At 43.0% G+C, this 19,275-nt stretch overlaps 1 protein-coding gene across 1 annotated transcript; it reads left to right on the forward strand.

Annotated features, from left to right (window-relative positions):
- Positions 1-1,697: 1,697 nt before the first annotated feature.
- On the forward strand, positions 1,698-18,016 carry LOC102934207 (ficolin-1-like). Its single transcript, XM_007067631.3, has 10 exons — positions 1,698-1,794; positions 3,620-3,733; positions 4,450-4,503; positions 5,698-5,733; positions 6,611-6,655; positions 7,519-7,554; positions 8,384-8,511; positions 9,500-9,629; positions 10,235-10,369; positions 17,529-18,016. Exons 1-10 carry the CDS (start codon positions 1,713-1,715, stop codon positions 17,774-17,776), a joined length of 1,008 nt encoding a protein of 335 aa, XP_007067693.2. The 5' UTR covers positions 1,698-1,712; the 3' UTR covers positions 17,777-18,016.
- Positions 18,017-19,275: the final 1,259 nt, after the last annotated feature.

Consider the following 19,275-nt stretch of genomic DNA (forward strand, 5'->3'; position numbering starts at 1 on the left):
CTTCCTCTTCAGATACGGCTCCTAGATAGAACTCCTGAGCTGTTGTCTGTGCTCCCTGCCTGGATCACTTGCGTTAGCACACAGGCTTCACTTCCTCTTCCGCAGTTGCTGAACTTGGTTGCAGACTTTGGCACAATGATTGTATTTCTTACAAATATTGCAGCACTTACCAAAAGCTGGGCATTGAGGTCATTTTTTGTCCACATCTTGAGCAATCTTCGAAGTTTTTACAAACTCTTGTGCTTTGCAGTTTTCATGCATCTCTGTTGTTTGTTTTGTACTGACTGACTGCTTGCCAGTTTTTTGTCTCTCATGTCACTCTATCCAGTGTGGCGGTCTGTTCTGTTTTCCTTCTATTATTTTTATGCTGTTGAATGATTTCTGCTGCCTGACACAGTCTTACGGCTTTATCCAAAGTGAGATCCATATCGTCCAATCATCTCTTTTGCAGCTTTGGATCTCTGATTCCAATTACAAACCACAATACCACAGTGGGAAGTGTCATCCCCCTTCCCCAGTGCAAAGAGAGGAAATATCTGTTGCACACAGCCAGAACAGCAGCTGCCTTCTTGCTGTACAGACTGGAACCATGCAAACACACGTGCACATAAAGAAATGAACCTTGGCAGTGATCTGCCATCTGGAGCGTCTGCCATGCAGCAGTCACTGAAAAATCACATGGACATGTAGAAAAATGCAGCAGTGGTATATCAGCAGATATGGCCTGGGCATGCATCGTTATTATTTATTATTTCTATGACACAGGCACACATAACACTGCAAAAATTGGGATAATAATTATTTTCTCTCATCCTTCATTTGCCTTGGCTGCTTAGATCGTAAGGTCTTTGGGGCAGAGATGGCTGGAAGTTGAAGCTAGACACATTCAGACTGGAAATAAGGTGTAAATATTTAACAGTGAGCGTGATTCACCACTGGAGCTATTTCCCAAGGGTTGTGCTAGATTCTCCATCACTGACCATTTTAGAATCGAGATTGGGTGTTTTTCTAAAAGCTCTGCCCTAGGAATTATTTTGGGGAAGTTCTGTGGCCTGCGTTCTACAGGAGGTCAGACGAGATGATCACAATGGTCACTTCTGGTCTTGGAACCGATCCCTCTATTATTGGCTCTTACTGCGGGTTTGGACAGCACTCAGCACAGGGGGGTCCAATCTGACACGAGGCCTCCTGTGGCTACTGTCACACACATAATAGTAAAAGAGCAGTTGGCGAGTAAATCCACCCAATCCTGCTCTCCTTGTTCTCCCAAAGGTTCCCACTGAAGCCAACAGGGGGCTTTGACGGGATGGAGAAAGGCAGTTTGGGCTCATTATCTGGCACCTTATTTTACTATCTCAGAAGACACATTGACAGGAATCAACTTGGTGAGGAAAGATTCAGACTGGCTCCGTTCAACAATCATTATTTGCTGTGTGGGGGAAGCAACGACTGCTAGTCCAGTATTGAACATGTCCTATCGGGCCATTTAATCAGCTCCAGTTGTGACCGCTGCAGCATAAAAATCTCAGTGGAAAAGTGCTGGAATGTGGAGAGTGGGAAGGAGGTGCTGCGATACCTGAGGCAGAGAGCTTTATTTGCTCTAGGCTCTATCATTATTGCATATAAAAGGCTTAAAGGGACTGAAATACTAAAGGAGAGGAGAGGTGGTGAGAAGACAAGCGGAGCTGCCGTTGCAGAGACCAGCACTAGCGATGGGGAGAGCTGCCCAGAAAACTCTCCTCTTTTTACTCTGTTTAGCAGCAACAGTTTGTCAGGCTCAGGACACCTGCCCAGGTGAGTGAAAGACGATTTAATCCTCTTTCCAACATCATTTCACACTGTGGCTCTTGCCAACCTGGACCCTGGAGAACTGGGAACTGTTCAGGAATGTTTGTTGTCCTATACATCTATAAAGTGCTTTGCTTCTTCATGGTGCTTTTTAAATAATAAAATGAACAGCTTCTTTGTACAAAATTCCTTTGTCAAAATTAATCTATACTGCAGAAGTGCACAATACAGACTTGAGGTGTTCAGATATCGGACACAGTTTTTGCAAACCATGTTATGAAAAGGTTGTCTTTTGTCTTCATTGAGATTCTTCAAAATTTGACTTGACCTCTTCTCCCTCATGCTCATTTACTATCTTCTAACCTCCCTATGTTGCTGCTGGAATCTCTCTGTCTAAAGCTTCCATCCCTTTTGCATATTGGGGCCAAAGCCTTTCTAATCTGGCGACGTACCAGCCCACACAGGCAGATGATCTAAATTCTGGAAAATAAAATCTCAATCTTCAAAGCTCAGAGTGAGCCTATGATTTCAGATCCCTCTGCTTTATAAAATTCACCTTTACCAAATTAAGATGATTATTTGTAAAATCGCAACTGTTGTGTACATATCACTGCAAATCCACTATACAATTCTTTTCCATGTCAACACATTCATTTCTGTGCTTTGGATTGAGAATCCAGCAGCATTTGAAGGTTTATTTTAGTTCATCATGAAATCCTGTGATCCTAATGCAAGATTTAGTCAAATTTGTGGAGACCTCATTCAGGCAAATGGTTTCTTTGAAGGAAATGGGTGGTTTGCTAAACAAGGATTGAATACAGGCTTTGCCACCTTATGCATAAATTAATGTATTATTTCAGAGCAGTACTGCCTTCACATTTCATCTCCTTACATTCATGATCATTTTGAAAATCATTTACTATGTACAATTTATGCCCAAATGTTCCAGATTAGGAAGTAGAGTTCCTATATAACAGGTAATATTGCCCATGTCCACATTTTGTTTACCTCAAAATTTTTCACAACAATAGAGCTCAATGGAGTTGACCGGTATGTCCCTATTTTTCTCCACTGATGTCCCTATAAATAATTTCAAATCTCACAATGTGTATAATATAGAGAGGGGACTGTTAGGTTAAAAAACATATTTAGTTCTTTAAAATGTATTACCTGAGCTTGTAAGAACAACTGTTTTTTACTTTTTATTTTACTTTTGCACAATTTCTTCACTGAATGGCAGCTATTTGTTTTTCCTCTGCATTTCATTCCACTTTTCATAGAATCATGAAATATCAGGGTTGGAAGGGACCTCAGGAGGTCATCTAGTCCAACCCCCTGCTCAAACCATGACTAGTCCCCAACCAAATTATCCCAGCCACGGCTTTGTCAAGCCTGACCTTAAAAACCTCTAAGGAAGGAGATTCCACCACCTCCCTAGGTAACCCATTCCAGTGCTTTTGTTTCTCTGTAGGTAATTTCCTTGAAGGATTCTCATGAACTGACACAATGCTGCAATGGTCAGGTTGCAAACACTGCAGAGGGATGTGTACATCAAAATTAAGTCTGAGATTATTTCTTTTAAATACAAATATTTAATAACTTCTTTTTAACTTTTGTTTTCACTATAACTTAAAACAAAGACTAATAGTAATAACCCCCAACTTTTAATATTAGGGCATTGTCTCTGAAATGCATAATGCTAATAGAGAAAAGAAAATCAAGGAACTATCTAGGCTTTCATTTGCTGAGTTTATCCCTCTGGATTTCTGCAGAATGTTTCAGATCCTGAGAGGCTAACCATCATTGATTATGGATTCATTTCTTTCCCCAGAGGTGACCATAGAGGGTCTCAACAGTACCGATAACCTCTCCATTCTCCAAGGTAGCCCTGGAATTCCAGGTGCCACAGGGCCCAGAGGAGACCAAGGAAATGCAGGAACAAGAGGTACGTTCCCAGGCACTGAATGGGAATCAGACATGGCTGATGCTGATGTAAATGGGAATTACTTTTATCATATGCTCAGACGTTGGAGATTCCCCTCAACCCTGATATGAGGAAATTCACATGGCATCTCCCATATCCTATGGCAAGGGATTGGAGCTTCAGGATAACCAAGCTCTGAAATATTGTCCATTCCCTTTGGGGTGTCAGATTGGCAACCAAGTCCTCTGGTTCTTTCTTCATCTCTGTCACTGGCTCGCTGTGTGACCTTAGTCAAGTCACTCTCTTTAAGCCTCAGTTTTCTCCTCTGTATAATAGTGATAATGGTCCTTTACCTCCCAGAGGTTATCTGAGGCACATTTCACTGATCTCTGTAAAGCGCTCTGAGAATTTTGGATGAGAGGGGCTAGAGAAGAGGAAATCATGATTATTATCATGAGCCAGGACATTTTTAATGGTAGCATGTATAAAATAGTTGTTTAACAGCTTTGGCTCTCACCTAACAGCAAGATGTGCTTGTCCCCTTGACTTCAATGTGCCTCCATGTAAGAGTCCATGCTAGGGGATCCTGATGTGAGATCAGGGACTCAGCGAGCCAGATGCAGATACAGGATTTGAATTTTGACACAAATGGGTTATTGTAATTCCAGGTTGGGGTGGTAGGTGGGAATTATTTACGCTGCCCTGGAAAATATTCAGTCAGTTTTCTGTGTTTGCAGGAGAACGGGGACCTCCGGGGATCCCCGGAAAGGTGGGAAAAACTGGCCCAAAAGGTAAAGTAACAAAGGGCAGAGAACTGTGTTTTCCTATAGGTGACCTGAGAGTAGGAAATACGTTTTTAATCAAATATCAATTAGACCTAGTGTGGTGTTCAGATGTTGCTTATAATTATTAGAATTGGGAGCACTGGCTGTTGGGAGTCTGAAAGAACAGGAAACAGGAAGGAGGGGGAAGGAGTTGAGAGGCTGGGAGAGAGCTACCGAGGGCGCAACAGCAGCTTGGTAAAGAGGTTTCTACTTTGAAAATAAAGTCCTGTTGAAGCTTGTTAGTACCTTGCCTGGTTGATACAACATTTTGGCAACGAGGATGGATCTTCTGCCTCTGAACCCACCTGCACCCTTTCTGCAAAGCCCAGGTGAGCCTCCAATTGCTTTTACTACCTGGATCCATATGTTTGAGACTTATCTGCTTGCAATCAGTGCTACAGAGATTTCTGAAGTAAGAAAGCGCGCTCTGCTAATCCACTGCCTTGGAGCAGAAGGGCAGCATATATTTTACACCTTTCCCCTTGCAGTTCATAAAGATGAGACAGCACTCACTGAATTAAAGAATTTTTTTGGTGCCAAAAGTGAATGTAGTAGCTAATTGCTACAGATTTTGCCAGCGTGAATGGAAACAAGGGGAAACTATAATGCAGTATATTGCTTCCCTGTGGAGTCTGATTGTAATTTGTGACTTTGGGAATATGGCAGATGAGATGATTAGAGACCAGCTAATTGAGAAAACAACCATGCTTCATGTAAGAGAACACTTATTTCTAGAACCACAACTTACACTAGAAAAAGCAATAACCATTGCTACTCAGATTGAGTCAGCTACAGCTGAAGCCAAAATAATGAGCATGGATACAGGAGCCACAGTCCAGGCTGTGACTCCTTTGTTGAAAAGTTCCCTACCACTGCAGACACACAATTGCAAGAGGAAAATTAATGAAAAACCACCACATCAGCAAATTCAAAATACAGTAAAAGCATGCTTGCTTGTTAGTACCTTGCCTGGTTGATACAACACCTAGTTATAAAACATCAATTCCTATAATATGTGGGCTCCAAAACCACCATAACTTCTCTTCACTCTATATTTGACAATAAAAGGTTTATTATTGCAACAGAACTTCAGTTCTGATCCAGTGTCAAGATCTCGCTCTCTCTGATCAGTCTTTACTTACTTATTTTTTGTTCAATCAGGAGAAAGAGGTCCTGTTGGCCGCCCTGGAGCGAAAGGTGAGAGACCTCAGATGATTCTTCTCACTGCAGAGCAGGGCACTTTCTGGTGCTATTCACAGTGATAGAGGAATTGGGAGCAACAATCCCCCCATTGTACAATTTTTCCTTTCAGCTCCTTGCCAAACAAAAAAGCTGAAATGAAATTGGTTCCGGTTAGACAAAAATGTCCCCTTTTTGTTTTTGTTTAATAGCCAAATGACAAAACACAGCGTTGTTCCAAAATGAAGAGTTGGAACATTTCAAAATTGTGAATAAAATTTCACCCATCTCTAATTATAATGTCATGACGTCCTATGCAGTCACAGGAGATAGATCTCAACTGCAGCGTAGACATAGCCTAAGCCTATTTCATTTCAGCCAATGCAGAAGACAAGATAAGATAAATGCAGTTCTGCCAACCCCAAATCTTTGAAAAACTTAAGTTAGGTTCATCAAAAATCTGGAGACTGGTTTTAGAATCATGAGATTATGTAAAAATAATAGATCTGATGTTCTTTTTATTTGCCTTCTGCTTTTGAGTATTTAGGGGGCACATTTGGAAGCTTTTGCCGTAGCTTTGAGGGCTAGAAACTTACTTTTTCTTTAAGACCAAAGGCTGAAATCATGTCACATCCACTGGACCTGAGGAGCTGGGGCTTTAAGGAAAACAATAATTATCATGAGACTCATGACCAAATCCTGAGAGTTGGCAACATACATCACTTAAGTCCCACAAAACGCCAACTTTAACAGATCATGCGGAGTGTAGCTGGTACATAGGCCTTGAACTAGCCCCTCCACACAATGAAACCCAAGCGATTGCTGTAGTGAGATGGTGAATTATGGAGGTGACCTCCAGGTAAAACAAGGATTTTATTCTGAGTTCTTTTTTTAGGAGATAAAGGAGCCCCGGGAGCTACAGGAGTCCCTGGAACACTTGGTGAGACCCTCTGCACTCTCCTTTATACTGAACACCTCATTTCAGTTCTATTTTTGCAGCACTAAAAATTAAGTGGCTGAAGAAGCTTTTTTCTTGAATAGTTATCATGTCCACAATATCAAGCTCACTGATCCTCCAGTGAGATTTGGGCTCTATAAAGAGAGAAATAGCTGTGCCTACAAAAACACGTGGCCGTCCATGTGTTGTAACGTCTGGAACAACACTAGCCAGATAACCTTTGGTATGAGAGAGAACAGCTGAAATGTAAGTGAAGTCTGTAGATCTGGAGGTGTATCCTAGAGAAGGTTACTTTCCCCTACCCCTGCTTATATTTCCCACATTCCAGGAGTGGGGAGTATGAATCACAAGAAATTGATCCTATTTATATGTCCAGTTAAAGGAACGACCCTTTTTCTACCAGTACTTTATTTAACTGTTATTCTCCCATTGTCGCTTGGAATTTTTTTAAAAAGAATATTGAGTCAAATTCACAGCTAGCGTAAGCGCATGCAACTCCCTTGACTTTGTGGGCATTGCTTCTAGTTAATGACCAGCAATTAATTTAGTCTATTAAGGACCAATTCTTAGCCCTGCAAGTAGGAGCCTCATGAGAGGGTTACAAAATAGTGTTGGTACATAATGAGAGCTGTCTTGATGGTTCAGGCTGGAAGGCTGAGATCAGAGAAATTTGTGGATCCATTAGCACTTGGATTTTCACAGTTAAAAACCTGTCTAGTGCATTTTCAAGATAACGAGTACTTTGTTAACCCAGCTGTACCTGTTGGCCGATTACATAGTTTAAAAGACAGTAGAATATTTTCTGGTTCCATTTCAATTTCTATTGTGTTTCTTTTCATGACTAGAAGAGGAAGTGCTGGATTACATGCAGTGTCAGAAAGGTGAGAGTTTCTTATGACCACTGAATGTCATCTCATTTCATCCAGCGAGCCAAACATGAAAAGCCATGAGAGACAGACAATTTGCAAAAAAATACATATGTGATTTACCCCATTTGCTGTTCTTAAACTATAAGTAAAGAGACTTTGATCTTTTGAAATGAAGGTGTTTTGCTGTTAGCAATTGGCCAGTGAATCTTTTGTGGAAATACATTTCAGCCAACAGATTCACTTGCAAACTGATGTGAGTATTCCTGTGAGAATCTGATATTTTTTCAGGGTGAGTTCTGACCCAAGTCATGTGATAACCTGAAGCCCTTCTGGCTCACAGACAGATTTCAAAATGCTGCATGGGAACTTGTAGTACAAACCTTCGGTCACGTTTCAATTTCCATGACTTTTCAAGACCTTTGAGCCAATCCACTGTTCAGGTTGAGCTGTTCTCACCCAGAACAGATCGGGTTGGGCTAGTGACTGCGTCTTTTCCTCTTGCAAACAAAGTTAATACAAACCAGACTGGCACACTGGAGTCCAAATCAATTGTTTTGCTAACTACAGAGAGCATGAAAAGCCTCGCTAGGTACGTTTGCTGCTGCTGTGGTAGGTTTCCAAAGATAGAACACAAAGGGAACACAAACTATTTAAAGGGATACTACCCCATTCCCAAACACTACAGTGGGGAGGAGAGAAGATGGTGGCTCAAAGAATATTTTCAAGTTACCTGATTCTGCAATTGATCTGGCCCTCAGTGCAATGTAAAGCAGCCCATGAATCCCTGCTCCAAGGAGAGTTATACAACCAATTTACATATTTCAATTCCTCTTTCCACCAGGAGCAAAGAACTGCAAGGAGCTGTTAGCTAGAGGGTACACCCTGAGCGGCCGGTACAACATCTACCCGCATGACTGTAAAGCCATGACCGTGCTATGTGACATGGACACAGATGGCGGAGGATGGATTGTAAGAGCAGTGCATAATGAAGCTCATTGGATGTTTTTTCCTTGAACAACAAACAGTTTACTGTCCCAAGAATGGGAGGTGGTCCTTAGCCAGTGGGTTGCAGCTAGGAGAAAAGCATGAGGACAGAAGCTCTGAAGCTGTTAGCTCCCCAGGGTTAGCTGAAATAAAAACACAGACACTTCCTGAGCCCTTCTAATCCTCCCTAGTCCTTGGTTGTGGAGCTAACTTGGTTGTGAACACAATGGGTTCCATGGAGGAAACCCGGAGCTTTAGACCCCGTCTGAGGGGACATTTGTCACTGCTCTGACACAGGTTTCCCTTTTCCTGGCTATTCTCTGCCCGGCTCTCGGAGCCTCCTCAATAGCTGCCCAGACTCCAGAACCGGAATTCCTTCTTCCTTCCCCTTCTGGTGTATCAGCTGCTCTGTCGCTCCAGCAACTTCTGAGTACGAGTGGAGGAGTGTTCTAGGGAGCTGAGGAGACGAGGGGTTTGAACCCTGTATACTCATCACATTTAAACCTTCCAATTTATTATTATGCTTATTTATATCCCAGTCGTGCCTAGAGAATCCGATGCAGATCAGGGTCCCATTGCGCTGGGTGCTGAACACACATACTGAGAGACAGCCCCTGTCCTTTGCAGCTCACAGTCTCCATAGACAAGGCAGACAAAGGGTCGGACAGGAAGCAGAGGTGATGTGACTTGCTCAAGTGGCACAACTGGGTATAGATCTCAGGCCTCCTGATTGCCAGTCCACTGCTGTAGATTTCGGACCATGTGATCCTTTAACCTAGTGCTGTTGCTGCCAAGATTTAATAGGATCCTCTGAGACAAGCCTCCCTCTGCAATAGTCACCTGAGCTGAAATAGACCTGACCACATTAAATCTCATCCAATGATTTACAGTTTCAGAGTTTCTGGTCTTCTGCTCTAGTAGGATGGAAAACAATGTGGGATTTCCCAGCTGAGAACCGCCTGTTTCCCTGCAGGTGTTCCAGAGACGGGTGGATGGCTCTGTGGATTTTTACCGTGACTGGAATACATACAAAAGAGGTTTTGGCAGCCGGCTGTCAGAATTCTGGCTTGGGAATGACAATATCCACCTGCTGACATCCATTAGTAAAGACATCACTGATTCATTCTTTTCCTTATCTCAACCTTCTCCACCAAGTTTTGTTCCCACACTTTAGCCATGGACACAGGGTATAGAGTTGTACTATCGGTAGAGGTAACACTTCCGCTGCAGACACCCCTTCCTGTTCCTTACAGCCCAGCCCTGCCACACAGAGCTATTGAAACCAATAATGCTGTGGTAGATGGGCTGGATCCAGTCATGATTCCTGGAGCAGGATTTTGTCCTCAGGTGGTTCGCCCACAGTACAGCAATAAGGGATGCTACAGCCTGGATGAGGTCATCGATTCTGAACTACCTTCGCAAAGCATAACATGGAGCAGGTTTTTAATAGGGAGGTCAGGTTGGTGGATGGAAATTGAATTGATAAAGTCGATAGGAAGATATTGGCTTGATGCAAGAATCAGTGGGTGGAATTCTGTGATGTGTGTGATGCAGGCAATTCAAACTAGATGATCATAATGGTCCCAACATAATGGGGACTGATTTGTGTGTAGAGCCTTTAGGGGCTTGTGCAACAGAAACAATCAATAACAGTAATAAACACTAATGGAATGTGCTGAACATTTTGCTTTCAAATTGTTTTCTAAAGGTCGCAATGAGCTTCGCGTCGATCTCAGAGATTTTGATGACAACTATGAATTTGCTACATTCTCATCATTCAGAATTACAGGGGAGACTGAGAAATACACGCTGATTGTTGGACCCTTTGTGAATGGCACTGCAGGTAGGTTCTGAGCTCATCCTTTACCCTTTGTGGCAGATGGAAAAATGTAAAGCAAAACATGCAGAATAGTCAATGGCAGAAGCAAAAGGCGAGGTAATCTGTGGAGGTGATGTCTGTCAGAAAACATCAGTTATTCTCCTGCTGAACTATTAGAGGAGAAACACACGGTCTAGTGACAACAGAACATATAGTATAATATGGATATCCTGCCTAGTGAAGGACTGATCACAGAATAACAAGCAGAGGTAGGCACTGCTACTGCTGGTCGCTTTCCTAAATTAGATCTCAGTGCCCCATAGAAATATCTGAATTGAACTACGTACATCAGAACATAAGAATGGCCATACTGTGTCAGACTAAAGGTCCATCCAGCCCAGTATCCTGGATACCAACAGTGGCCAATGCCAGGTGCCCCAGAGAGAGTGAACCTAACAGGTAATGATCAAATGATCTCTCTCCTGCCATCCATCTCCACCCTCTGACAAACAGAGGCATCATTGCTTACCCATCCTGGCTAATAGCCATTAATGGATTTAACCTCCATGAATTTATCTAGTTCTCTTTTGAACCCTGTTATAGTCCTAGCCTTCACAACCTCCTCAGGCAAGGAGTTCCACAGGTTGACTGTGCGCTGTGTGAAGAAAAACTTCCTTTTATTTGTTTTAAACCTGCTCTCCATTAATTTTATTTGGTGGTCTCTAGTTCTTATATTATGGGAACAAGTAAATAACTTTTCCTTATTCACTTTCTCCACACCACTCATGATTTTATATACCTCTGTCATATCCCCCTTTAGTCTCCTCTTTTCCAAGATGAAAAGTCCTAGCCTCTTTAATCTCACCTTATATGGGACCTGTTCCAAACTCCTAATCATTTTAGTTGCCCTTCTCTGAACCTTTTCTAATGCCAGTATATCTTGTTTGAGATGAGGAGACCACATCTCTACGCAGTATTCAAGATGTGGGAGTACCATGGCTTTATATAAGGGCAATAAGATATTCTCCGTCTTATTCTCTATCCCTTTTTTAATGATTCCTAACATCCTGTTTGCTTTTTTGACTGCCGCTGCACACTGCGTGGACGTCTTCAGATGACTATCCACGATGACTCCAAGATCTCTTTCCTGATTAGCTGCAGCTAAATTAGCCCCCATCATATTGTATGTATAGTTGGGGGTTACTTTTTCCAATGTGCATTACGTTACATTTATCTACATTAAATTTCCTTTGCCATTTTGTTGCCCAATCACTTAGTTTTGTGAGATCTTTTTGAAGTTGTGGCACCTTAGAGACTAACCAATTTATTTGAGCATAAGCTTTCGTGAGCTACAGCTCACTTCATCGGATGAGCTGTAGCTCACGAAAGCTTATGCTCAAATAAATTGGTTAGTCTCTAAGGTGCCACAAGTACTCCTTTTCTTTTTGCAAATACAGACTAACACAGCTATTACTCTGAAACCTTTTTGAAGTTCTTCACAGTCTGCTTTGGTCTTAACGATCTTGAGCAGTTTAGTATCATCTGCACACTTTGCCACCTCACTGTTTACCCCTTTCTCCAGATCATTTATGAATAAGCTGAATAGGATTGGTTCTAGGACTGAACCTTGGGGCACACCACTAGTTACCTCTCTCCATTCTGAAAATTTACCATATATTCCTACCCTTTGTTCCCTGTCTTTTAACCAGTTCTCAATCCATGAAAGGATCTTCCCTCTTATCCAATGACAACGTAATTTACTTAAGAGTCTTTGGTGAGCAACCTTGTCAAAGGCTTTCTGGAAATCTAAATACACTATGTCCACTAGATCCCCATTGTCCACATGTTTGTTGACGCCTTCAAAGAACGCTAGTAGATTAGTAAGACATGATTTCCCTCTACAAAAACCATGTTGACTTTTGTCCAACAATTTATGTTCTTCTATGTGTCTGACAATATTATTCTTTCCTATTGTTTCAACTAATTTGCCCAGTACAGACATTAGACTTACTGGTCTGTAATCGCCGGGATCACCTCTAGAGCCCTTTTTAAATATTGGTGTTACATTAGCTATCTTCCAGTCATTGGGTACAGAACCTGATTTAAAGGCCAAGTTACAAACCATAGTTAATAGTTTCACAATTTCACATTTGAGTTCTTTCGGCACTCTTGGGTGAATGCCATCTGGTCCCGGTGACTTGTTACTGTAAAGTTTATCAATTAATTCTGAAACCTCCTATAGTGACACTTCAAACAAAGGAGGCACACCACTTGTTCTCCGTACAGGAGTAGATGAGAGGCAGATCAATTGATAGTCTCTGGGCAAAGAAAAAAAGGATAATAAATAGAAGTGACCCTTTGGTATGGGTGTACTATAGTAATGGGGGACTGTAACTACCCAGACATTTGTTGGAAAAGGAATAAAGAAAAACACAAAAGTTCTGATAAGTCCTTGGAATGTATTGCAGACACCATTTTGTAGAGGAAGTAACTGGGAGGGCGGAGGACGGGAAGAGGGGTGCCAGCCATTTTAGACTTAATTCTGACCAACAGGGAGGAAATGGTAGCAAATCTGAAGGTGGAAGACAATTTGGGTGAAAGTGTTCATGAAATCACAGATGTCTTTATTCTAATGAAAGGAAGGAGTGGAAACATGGACAAAGTGCGAAGGAGAAGTACAAAAGAGTAGCATACCCATGTAGGGACAAAATCAGAAAGACTAAGGCACAAAATAAGTTACACCTAGGAAGGAAAAGAAAAAGCCATAAGAAGAGGTTCTTAGCATATATTAGCAGCAAGAGAAAGATGAAAGAACGTGTAGTTCCTTACTTAGCAGGAATGGAGAGCTAATAACTGAGGACATCAAGAAGGTGGAGGTGTTTCATGACTAGTGTGTTTCAATCTTCACTAAAAAGGTTACTTGTAATGACATACTTAACACACTATTAACAACAAGGGGGAAGGAATGCAAGCCCAAATACGGGGGAAAGGTTAAACAATATTTAGATAAGTTAGATGTATTCAAGTCAGGAGGGCCTGGCTAAACTCATGCTAAGGGACTAAAAGAGCTAGCTGAAACAATCTCAGAACCATGAATAATTTTCTGGAGAACTCCTGCAGGATGTGTCAATGTCCCAGAGCACTGGAGAAGGGCAAACATAGTACCTATCTTTAAAAGGAGGAACAAACAGGACCCATGGAACTGTAGGCCAGTCAGCCTAACTTTGATACCTGGAAAGACACTCACTCAAATTATTAAACAATCAGTTTGTAAACACCTAGAGGACAACTGGATTAATTAGCAATAACCAATGGATTTCTCATGAACAAATCATGTCAGACCAACCTAATTTCCTTCTTTGACAGGGTTATTGGCTTAATGGATAAGGGGAAAGCAGTAGACATGATATATTTTGATTTTAGTAAGACTTTTGACAAAATCCCACGTGGCATTCTCAATAAGGAAATGAGGGAAATGCAGTCTGGAAGAAATTACCATAAAATGGGTGCATCACTGGTTGAAAGACTACTCAAAGAGTAGTTATCAATGGTTTGCTGTCAAACTGGGAGGTTCTAATGGGGTTTTGCAGCGGTCAGTCCTGGGTCCAGTAGAAGTCAATATTTTCATTAATGAGTTGGATAATTAATTAATTAATGAGTTGGAGAATAGGCTTATAAAATTTGCAGATGGCACCAAGCTGGGAAGGGTTGCAAGCACTTTGGAGGACAGAATTAGAATGCAAAATGACCTTGGCAAATTGAAGAATTGGTCTGAATTCAACAAGATGAAATTCAGTAAAGACAAGTGAATCACTTTTCACTTAGAAAGGACAAATCAAATGCACAACAACGTGATGCAGTTGCACAAAAAGCTAATACCATTCTGGGGTGTATTTACAAGAGTGTGGCATGTAAGAAACAGTAGGTAATTGTCCTGCTCTCCTCAGCAGTGGTGAGGCCTCAGCCAGAGAACAGTGTCCACTTCTGGGCACCACACTTCAGGAAAGATGTGGACAAATTGAAGAGAGTTCAGAGAAGAGCAAAAAAAATGATAAAAGGTTTAGAAACCTGACCTGTGACGAAAAATTAAAAAACTGGTGATGTGTAGTCTTGAGAAAACAAGACTGAGAGGAGGAATCTGGTAACAGTCTTTAAATACGTTAAGAGCTGTTATAAAGAGGACTGTGATCAATTGTTCTCTATGTCCACTGAAGGTAGGACAAGAAGTGACCAGCTTAATCTGTGACAAAGAGATCTAGGTTAGATATTAGAAATACATTTCTAAGTGTAAGGGTATCATAGAATCATAGAATATCAGGGTTGGAAGGGACCTCAGGAGGTCATCTAGTCCAACCCCCTGATCAAAGCAGGACCAATCCTCAACTAAATCATCCCAGCCAGGGCTTTATCAAGCCTGACCTTAAAAACTTCTAAGGAAGGAGATTCCACCACGTCACTAGGTAACGCATTCCAGTGTTTCACCACCTTCCTAGTGAAAAAGTTTTTCCGAATATCCAACCTAAACCTTCCCCACTGTAACTTGAGACCATTACTCCTCGTTCTGTCATCTGCTACCACTGAGAAGAGTCTAGATCCATCCTCTTTGGAACCCCCTTTCAGGTAGTTGAAAGCAGCTATCAAATCCCCCCTCATTCTTCTCTTCCGCAGACTAAACAATCCCAGTTCCCTCAGCCTCTCCTCATAAGTTATGTGTTCCAGTCCCCTAATCATTTTTGTTGCCCTCTGCTGGACGTTTTCCAATTTTTCCACATCCTTCTTGTAGTGTGGGGCCCAAAACCGGACACAGTACTCCAGATGAGGCCTCACCAATGTTGAATAGAGGGGAATGATCACGTTCCTTGATCTGCTCTCAGTGCCCCTACTTATACATCCCAAAATGCCATTGGCCTTCTTGGCAACAAGGGCACACTGTTGACTCATATCCAGCTTCTCCTCCACTGTAACCCCTAGGTCCTTTTCTGCAGAACTGCTGCCTAGCCATTCAGTCCCTAGTCTGTAGCGGTGCATTGGATTCTTCTGTCCTAAGTGCAGGACTCTGCACTTGTCCTTGTTGAACCTCATCAGATTTCTTTTGGCCCAATCCTCCAGTTTGTCTAGGGCCCTCTGTATCCTATCCCTACCCTTCAGTGTATCTACCTCTCCTCTCAGTTTAGTGTCATCTGCAAACTTGCTGAGGGTGCAATCCACACCATCCTCCAGATCATTTATGAAGATATTGAACAAAACCGGCCCCAGGACCGACCCTTGGGGCACTCCACTTGATACCGGCTGCCATCTAGACATGGAGCCATTGATCACTACCCGTTGAGCCCAACAATCTAGCCAGCTTTCTACCCACCTTATAGTCCATTCATCCAGCCCATACTTCTTTAACTTGCTGGCAAGAATACTGTGGGAGACCGTGTCAAAAGCTTTGCTAAAGTCAAGGAACAACACGTCCACTGCTTTCCCCTCATCCACAGAGCCAGTTATCTCATCATAGAAGGCAATTAGATTAGTCAGGCATGACTTGCCCTTGGTGAATCCATGCTGACTGTTCCTGATCACTTTCCTCTCCTCTAAGTGCTTCAGAATTGATTCCTTGAGGACCTGCTCCATGATTTTTCCAGGGAAGTTAAGCTCTGGAATAGGCTTCCAACAGAGGTTGTGAAATCCGCATCACTGGAAGTTTTAAAGAACACGTTGGGCAAACACTTCTCAGGCACAGTCCAGATTTATTTGGTGCTGCCTCAGCCTAGGGAGTTGCACTAGATGACTTCTCAACGTCCCTTCCAGCCCGACATTTCTATGATTCTGTGAATCTATGATCCTAAATCCTCAGCAGGCTCCGGGCTATGCTGTTAGTGTTAGGACCACATTGGGCTCACATTATACCATCACAATGGTGTAAACTGACTTCAGGACACCCAAGGACTGAGCACATTGACTGCAATGAATTACTCCAGATTTATAGTGGTGTAACTGAGCTCAAACTATCATTTTTTGGCATCCTTTCATCTACGAAAGACGGTGGGAATTGCAGCCTCTGATGTCTCATGTGACTGAATGGTCCTATCCGAGATTTGCATGATCTTTGACAGTTGCTGCAAATGTATCTATCTTGCTGTGGAGCTGCTTGCTTCCTGTGGGCTCTTTTCTCTTCAAGCTGTAGGAGCTAGCTCCTGTCACAGACTTTGATACTCTGATGGAGCCGATGGCACCACTTGTTGCGATCACTTGCCAGGATTTCCCATTGGTCAGGATCAATTCCAAATTCCTTCATATCTCGCTTGCATGTGTCTTTTTGGAAGCTTGGGACATCCTGACATTCTTGTTCCCTCTGAGAGCTCCCCGTATCGCTTCTCCTTGGGTATGCGTCCGTCTTCCAACCTACTCAGATGGCCCAGCCACTGCAGTCATCTTCGCTTGAGCAGGGCTGTCACAGTTGGAGATTTGCCCTTCAAACTTGCCCACCACACATGAGAGTGCTGAGAACGCAAGCTTGGCACACTAGCATTTTGGTCTTGCTGGTAAGCTTTGAGTTGTTCCATGCTCTTTTAGTTAGCCTGCTAAAGGTGGTGGCAGCCTTTCCAATGCAAACGTTTAGTTCTTCATCCAGTGAGAGGTTGGTACTCACTGTAGAACCTAAATCGCTGAACCTTTTGGACTACTTCTAGCTGGTTGGCATTTAAGGTGGTTGAAGGATCTTGTGGAACCCTCTGTCCTAATACAACCGTTTTCTTGATGCTGATGGTGAGAGCAAATGCCTGACAGGTACTTGAAAGGAGCTCCATGAATTCTTGTAACAGATCTTCATCATGGGCTATGAGGGCAGCATAATCAGCTAATAGATGTTCCCTGATCAGCACCTTTTTGACTTTGGTCTTTGAGTTAAGTCATGACAGGTTGAAGAGTTTCCTATCCAGTCCTGTGCGGAGATACACTCCGAATATGGCCTGGTGAAAAATGTTCCTTACTGGAAATAAAACTGCAATCTCTCTCCTGACCCCAGGGAGATTTCTGCTGCCTGGAAAGGGAGAAATTTGGTAACCCCACTGCAGAACCACCAGGCTGGGCTGTGGGAACTGAACTGTAAAAATGTAAAAAGTAAACAAGAAGAGAATATCTCACCCACCTTGTCTCTGTAAAAACATGTAATAAATAAACCCAATTGTTCCCACAGGGGATTCTTTAATGGAGCACAACGGCATGATGTTTTCAACCCACGATCATGACAACGACGTGTCGTCATTGAACTGTGCTGAAGCCTTTAAAGGGGCCTGGTGGTATAAGGACTGTCATGCCTCCAACCTGAACGGATTATACCTGAAAGGGGTCCATGAAAGCTATGCTAATGGGGTGAACTGGAAGTCATCCAAAGGGGACAGGTACTCCTACAAGATGACAGAGATGAAAATCAGGCCCGCGTAGCCAATCAGGGAGGCACTCATAATAATTATACTGAGCTCGTATATAGCAGTTATAAGCCTGTCATAATGAACATTAATCCGAAGATGACACTAAAGATCTTTTCTTTATGCACCAGCCATGAGGGGGCAGACATCATCATAGACACTTACCCAGCGCAGATTTCAGAGTAACAGCCGTGTTAGTCTGTATTCGCAAGAAGAAAAGGAGTACTTGTGGCACCTTTTAGATTAACCAATTTATTTGAGCATGAGCTTTCGTGAGCTACAGCTCATGCATCCGATGAAGTGAGCTGTAGCTCACGAAAGCTCATGCTCAAATAAATTGGTTAGTCTCTAAGGTACCACAAGTACTCCTTTTCTTCTTACCCAGCGCAGTGCACTAGGACTAGAGCAGGTAAAAACAGATAAAAATAGTTTTGTGGGGAAAAAATTGAATTTTTCAGTTGTTTTCATTTCAAAAGATTCTAAATTAACCCATTTTTGCTTTTGGCTTTTGTGCATTAAAAAAGTATGATTTTTTTCCTGCCACACAAAACATTACAACCACATCAATGATATTTCATGAAAATTTTCATGTTTTTTGAAAGGCTGTTTGTCCACAGAAGAGCTCATAATTTGAGAAATGTCAGCCAGCTCTGTCTAGGTTATGTCTCCTCTCCTGCATGGCTCTGCTGTCTCTTCATTCCATTACCAGAAGCACCACCACAGCTCCTACCACTGCCATGCAATTCTTCCTGTGGTGTTGGGGACTCATTACCCTCAGATGCTGCGTCTGCCTCTGGAGAACCTTCCCCTCTGTCAATAAAGCAAGGGCTGCTCAATGAGTTCCACGTCTCAGATTTGTTTGTACACACAAGACAGTTCAATAGCATTAAAGCCCAAATGTGCCTGGCCCTGCATTGTGAACATTGTGGGCAGAGTGCGCCCTGGGCAGAAGGGGACATTATTTGCCTGGCTACCCTGGGGAGTGCAAGAGAGGGGAGCTACCTCTGCCAGCAGCGTTGTGGCTGCAGAAGGGTCATGTCGAAATAGGGTGAGGGTGGAAACAGAAGAGCACTGAGACGATCTCAGGCTCAACCTGCACTAGAAAGTCCCATCGCCCAGCCCACGGTGCCTTGTGAGGCAGAACAGGCCATAATCTCCCCTCTTTATGCTGGTATTATTCCCAGCGGAAGATTTAACAATTTAACAGCAAATGCTGACTGGACCCCTAGTCCCACCCCCTCCCCCCATCTCCCTCTCCCTGTGCCAGGGGCAGAGGAAGAAAAAGATGGGCCTCGGTGCAGGCTTTTATTGTGGACCCCCATATGCCATCACAAGTCCCACATTCTCTCTTCCCTCAACCCCCACAACCCCCATCCCTGCTTCTGCACCTCCTGCTCTGCTCCCCCGCCCATCCCAACGCCCCACCCAGGTCCATGCCCTGCACCAGAGCTGCTGCTGCTAGAGCCATCACCACGGCTCCTGCCAAAGCCAGACCTGCTACCGCGGGAGTCAGCG

This window comes from Chelonia mydas, chromosome 16 (assembly GCF_015237465.2).
Source record: "Chelonia mydas isolate rCheMyd1 chromosome 16, rCheMyd1.pri.v2, whole genome shotgun sequence".
Classification (NCBI taxonomy): domain Eukaryota; kingdom Metazoa; phylum Chordata; order Testudines; family Cheloniidae; genus Chelonia; species Chelonia mydas.

Bases quoted from the DNA above. Each gene is read 5' to 3' on its own strand.
- LOC102934207 (XM_007067631.3), top strand. From the start codon at position 1,713: ATGGGGAGAGCTGCCCAGAAAACTCTCCTCTTTTTACTCTGTTTAGCA. The intron at 1,795-3,619 runs GTGAGTGAAAGA...TTCTTTCCCCAG, and splicing joins GGCTCAGGACACCTGCCCAG to AGGTGACCATAGAGGGTCTC. The intron at 10,370-17,528 runs GTAGGTTCTGAG...TTGTTCCCACAG, and splicing joins CTTTGTGAATGGCACTGCAG to GGGATTCTTTAATGGAGCAC.